This window comes from Chiloscyllium plagiosum, chromosome 2 (assembly GCF_004010195.1).
Source record: "Chiloscyllium plagiosum isolate BGI_BamShark_2017 chromosome 2, ASM401019v2, whole genome shotgun sequence".
In the NCBI taxonomy this organism is placed as follows: Eukaryota; Metazoa; Chordata; class Chondrichthyes; order Orectolobiformes; family Hemiscylliidae; genus Chiloscyllium; species Chiloscyllium plagiosum.
The window spans coordinates 873,872-879,871 of NC_057711.1; the positions used below are offsets into that span (position 1 = coordinate 873,872).

Consider the following 6,000-nt stretch of genomic DNA (forward strand, 5'->3'; position numbering starts at 1 on the left):
CCTGAAACAGTGCCCGAGTAACCCTCTGCCCCTCTGTGTTGCAATGTCTGAAACTCAGATTGCAGCTCATCAGTTCTGAAGCAGAGTTCCTCAAGTAACCAACACTTGCTTCACATATGGTTGTCATGAGCCACCAGCCCCCACATCATGCAGATACAATACATTGTCTGGACCTTGCATCTCTATTTTACTTAGTTAGGTCTTAATTGCATTTTTCAAGACTTCCCACTGGTCTTTTAGTTTGTGACCTGTAAATATTTTTTCCATTTGTTCCAATATTTCTTTCAATCCATAAGTAACCTAAAATAGATAATCAAATTAGCAGCTGTCACCAACCAATGAACATACAATTTTCCTGTGATGTCACTTTTTGTGCTTGCATTTCTCCCTCGCCCCCCCCCGGGTTTCAATTTATTCTGGAGGAAGACTGTACAAACTCTGAACCAAAAGATTAAGTTAGAAGCACTTCTTCCCTTCTATACCAAATTCCTACATTACCATCAGATTCCCTGAGCTTTCTACAAACTCAAGTTGTCTCTGACTCTAGGTATGGTCTCTTCCAAGAAGTTACAAACAAATTTGATAAAAGGAAATCCAATGGACGTAGTATACTTAGATTTTCAGAGTTTTCAGTTTTTGATAATCCTCACAAGAAGCTGGTTTGACCAAGACAAATGTACTGGCATGGATGGATGATTGGCCGACAGACAATAAGCATTCTCATGCTGGTAGGCTGTGACTAGTGCGGTACCACATGCTCAGTACTTGAGCCATAGCTATTCACTATGTGAATATGGAACCAAATATATTATTTCCACATTTGCAGATGATAAAAAGCTAAGTGGGAATGTGTGTTGAGGAAAATGTAAAGTGGCTTCATTTGAAAAGGCTTAGTGAGTGCACAAGAACATGGCAGATGGAATATAACCTGCGAAAATGTGAGGTTGTCCACTTTAATAGAAGAAACAGATGTGCAGAGTATTTCTGAAATTGTGAGATTGGAAAGTAAAGATGTAGAATGGGACATTGGTGTAATTGTCGATCAGTCACTGAGGGTTAACATGCAGGTGCAGCGAGCGATTAGGAAGACTTAGAAGGGCTTATGCCCGAAACGTCGATTCTTCTGTTCCTTTGATGCTGCCTGACCTGTTGCGCTTTTCCAGCAACACATTTTTAAACTCTGATCTCCAGCATCTGCAGTCCTCACTTTCTCCTAGATTTGTGGAATGTTGGCCTTTATAACTGGAGGGTTTTGAGTATAGGAGTAGTGAAGTCTTGCTTCAGTCGTATCGTATGCAGTTTTAGTCTCTTTATCAGAGGAATGTTATTGCTGTAGACGGAGTGCAAAACTCATTCAACAGCCTTGTCCCAGGAATTGCAGGACTCCTATAAAGAAAGATTGGGAAAACTGGGCCTGTATTGTCTCATTTCAAAGAGTGTGATGTCATCTCATTGAAACTTAGAAAATGGTTAATGAGATGGAAATGGTCTGTTTGGTGGGAGAAACACCTTTTTAAAAATAAGAGGATGTCACTTGGGTCTGAGATGAAAGTTTGTTTTGTTTTGAAGTTGTAAACCTTCGGAGATCTTTGCCACATTGGGCTGTAAAGGCTCAGTGTTTGAGTATGTTTAAGGTAGAGATTGATAGATTTCTGTTCAGAATTACGGAGATAACTGACCAAAATAGATCTGATGTGTTCAGTCAGCCATGATCTTATTGAATGGCAGGGCAGGCTCGACGAGCTGCCTGGCCTGCCTCCTGTTCCTATATTCCATATTGAACACCAATTAGGAGATGTGGTGAGGTGACAAACTAATCTGGGTCTGGGATTGCAGTATCCATCGTCAAGAGTGGCCTGGCAGTGTCACAACTGCCCCTGCTCGCCAGGTGCACAACTTGTGGGTATTAAACATTAGATTCCTTACTATGTGGAAACAGGTCCTTTTGGCCCAACTAGTCCACCCTCCGAAGAGTAACCCACCCATTCCCCTACCCTATATTTACCCCTGACTAATACACCTAACACTGTGGACAATTTAGCATGGCCAATTCACCTGACTTGCACATCTTTGGATTGTGGGAGGAAACCGGAGCACCCGAAGGATACCCAGGAAAACACAGGGAGAATGTGCAAACTCCACACTGACAGTGGCCTGAGGTGGGAATCAAACCTGGGTCCCTGGTGCTGTGAGGCAGCAGTGCTAACCACAGAGCCACTCACCATGCTGACCATGCCAATGATATCCACACTCCATTAATTAATTAATTTTCTTAGAATAAAAGGATTCTGACTAGAGAACCTTTTAACGCATTACCCTGGAAACACTCTCTACCAAAGTTATTTGGATCCAAGCATCCAGTGGTAGGATGGTACAAACTGATGTCCTCCAAACTAGTGGCCCTTATCCTATTATGATATGTACAAATTTTAAATATCAAAGCATGAAATCGATTGCCCTTAAATTTAATAAAATTGTGTTTACTCACGTGACAGGTGCTCTAACAAAATTGAAGGCGCAACACCAGGAGGATTCCAGCAACACTGCTCTCGTTGGCAATAAACCTGCCCTTCTTCGCTCCCTTTTTACTGTTGGTGCATTGTGCCGTAACTTTGACTTTGATCAGGAGGAGTTTAAAGGCAACACTAAGGTAGTAATTGGAAATTAATCTTTGTTCTTCATTATAAATGCTTATTTAGCAAGCATGATTTGGAGATGCCAGTGTTGGACTGGGGTGTACAAAGTTAAAAATCTCACAACACCAGGTTATAGTCCAACAGGTTTAATTGGAAGCACTAGCTTTCGGAGTGACATTCACAACCACCTGATGGGGCAGCGCTCCAAAAGCTAGTGCTTCCAATTAAACCTGTTAGACTATAACCTGGTGTCGTGTGATTTTTAAGTTTATTTAGCAAAAATTGCAAAGATCTTTTAAGATTAATCAAAGCACAGGTTTCAGTCTCAAGTGTCCATTCCCAGCAACTGTTTTTTGCTCCTTAAACCTTACAGTACAGAAGAGGCCCTTTAGCTCATTGAGTTTGTACCACCAAAAATATATGACTACCTACATTATCCAAGTTTCTACACTAGGCCCATAGCCTTGAATGTTATGACAATTCAAAGTGTCCATCAGGTAATTGTTAAAGATTGCTAGGTTTGCTGCCTCAACTACTGTCCCAGGCAGTTTATTTCCAGACTCCCTCCTTACAGTATTGCAATGTTTTATTCAAGCTTTAGAACTTGGGCTTCAGATACTTGAAGGCATGGCCAACACAGCGGAGAAGGCGGCTATTCAATCCATCGTATTGCATATTGCTTCTATTTAATAATGCCTTTTCCATTCAATTCAACCTACTTGCAATACACTTCAGGCAGTACATTTCCATACCTGAAGTGCTTGCTGTGCGAAAATTCTTTTCTTTAAATCACATTTGCTCCCGTTACAAATCACTTCAAGTGCTTTTTTGTACTTGATACTTTTACAAGTGGTTCTCCCTATCTGTCCAGACCCCTCATAATTTTGAGAACCTCTATCAGATCTCCTGTTCGCCTCTTCTCCAAGGAGAACTGTCCTAACCTCACCAATCTACCCTCATTACTGAATTTCCTTATCCCTGGAACTATTCTTTATAATCTGTTCTGCATTCTCTCCAATGCATTTCCATCCTTCCTGTAGTGTGGCATAGAGAAGTGTCTGCATTACTTCAGCTGAGGTCTACCATGTATTTTGTAAACTTGTTCTGTATTACCTCCTTGTGCTTGTGCTCTATGCCCCTGTTAATTAAGCCCAGGTTATTTTATGGTTTATTTATTGCTCTCTGCACCTGTTCTGTCATCAATGAAATCTGAAAAATATCCATTGACCATTACTCTGTTTCCTATCACTCAGCCAGTTTTGCATTCGTGTTCCTACTTTCCCTTTTATTCCATAGGCCAGAACTTTCCTCTCAATTCTGTTGTATGAATAGACATTGGTTCGAGGGATATGCACAGCGTAGAAGCCAAAGGTTTTTAGTTTAGAAAGGCATCATGTCGGTGTAGCCTTGATGGGCTGAAGGGCCTGCTCATGTGCTGTACTGTTCTTTGCTCTGTGTTCTTTGTGTGGCATTGTCATTGGCGACTTGGAGATTTCACTGTCTGCTGACCTCAGTCTTTTGTCATAATTCCTCTTTGCTTCTCTTGTTTGCTTTTTCACTTCCTAGCTTAAATGTCTATTTTCCTCTTAGTTCTCAATTGTCTTTCTACTTAACGTGCTGTCATGACCAAATATTTTCTTCTTTATCCTAATACCTTTTGTCATTACTTTGCAAGATTTCATGAAAGCTAGTAGAATGTAATGGTGTATTGTGAGAGGAATTGAAATCAAACTTGGAGAGGTCTGCTTCGAGATATACATGGCCTTGGTGAGACAGCAGTGGGGTACCATGTACAATAATGGTCACCGTGCTTAAAGGATGTTAATGTGTTAGAAGCACTTCAGACAGGTTTACTAGATTAATACCTGGAGTGAGAGAATTGTCTTGTGAGGAAAGGTTAGACAGGCTAAACCTGTATCCACTGCAGTGCAGAAGAGTCAGAAGTGACTTAATAGAAAGACACAAGATCCTGAGGGGAGTTGCCTGCATGGATGTGGAAAGGATATTTCCTCTTGTGAGACAATCTGGATCTCGGGGCTATAGTTTAGAGATAAGGGAGCACCCATTTAAAAGATAAAGAAATGTTGTTTCTCTGTGGGTTGGGAGTCTTTAGAATTCATTTTCTCAAAAGTCAATAGATGTGGAATATTTAAGTATTTTTAAGGCACATGTAGGTTGATTCATGATTAGCAAGGGAATGAAAGATTATCAGCAATATGCTGGAATTTTAAAGTTGACTCTAGGGATCAGATCAGATTTGTGATCTTAGTGGATGGGCGAGTGGGTTTGAAGGTCCAAGTGGCCTAGCCTTGTACCTTGTTTTAACATCATCCAGAGAACTCAGGATTCATTTTTCCTTTTGAGAGAATGTACCCAAACCATCTCATTTTGAACATACTATATTGCTAAGTTAAAGTTTTTCCTGTTGACATTTCATTCCAGTCTAACTGACCCAGTTCTTGACCCATTGAGATCACTTTCTACCAATTGATTGATCTTACTCTGTCTGTTGTCATTCTTCACCATCATCCTAATTGCAATTCAGTGATCACTGTATTTTAGATGTTCTCTCACTGATGCCTGATCCACCTGGCTTGCCTCAAGAACAACATCCAACAATGCATTCTTCCTTAACTAAAAGCAAAATGCTGTAGAGAGAGAAACAAAGTTAACAGTTTGGAAGAATCTGATTGTACTTGAAATGTTGACTCTGTTTCTCACACCATGGATGCTGTCAGATCTTCTGGGTTTATCTCAGTTAATTTTTCTTTGTTGGACTGGGTACATGCTGTAGGAAATGCTCCAAAACACAATCTAGAAACATTTGCCCCTTGTCCTCTTACGATATCTGTATCCAAGTAAATGCCCCAATTATAACTAATCTTCAATGTTGGGATCCCTCTGTAATTTTCCTGTAGATTTGATCCTGTATATAATTTTCACAAATTGGTGGACTGTGGGCCACAACATATTTGTTCCTTAGCTCGAGCCAAATTCTTCATTGCCAGAATAATGGAAATCTGGGATGTTCAAGAATCCAAGATTAAAGGAACACATACCTTCAGAGATTGTGACCAGAGGAGATTGCAGACATTGGGTGGGGCAAGGCCAGAGAGGAATTTGAAAACAAGGGTGAGAATTTTAAAATTCAGATGTTAATCTGAAGGGGAGTAGGGATAACCCTAGTAACTATAGGCCGGTGAGTCTCACTTCTGGGCAAAGTCTTAGAGAGAATTGTAAGGGATAGGATTTATGAACATCTGGATAGGAATAATGTGATCAAGGATAGTCAGCATAGTTTTGTGAAGGGCAGGTCGTGCCTCACAAACATTATTGAATTCTTTGAGAAGGTGACGAAGGAGGT

The 6,000-nt window shown here is 40.6% G+C and overlaps 1 protein-coding gene across 4 annotated transcripts in view; it reads left to right on the forward strand.

Annotated features, from left to right (window-relative positions):
* The window catches only part of LOC122556264 (nipped-B-like protein), a 536,293-nt gene that overhangs the window by 444,010 nt on the left and 86,283 nt on the right, over positions 1-6,000 (forward strand). For all 4 annotated transcript variants that reach the window (XM_043702895.1, XM_043702901.1, XM_043702914.1 and 1 more), the window contains one exon: positions 2,496-2,650. In XM_043702895.1, coding sequence (XP_043558830.1) covers positions 2,496-2,650 — 155 coding nt within the window. The remainder of the gene's footprint in view (positions 1-2,495; positions 2,651-6,000) is intronic.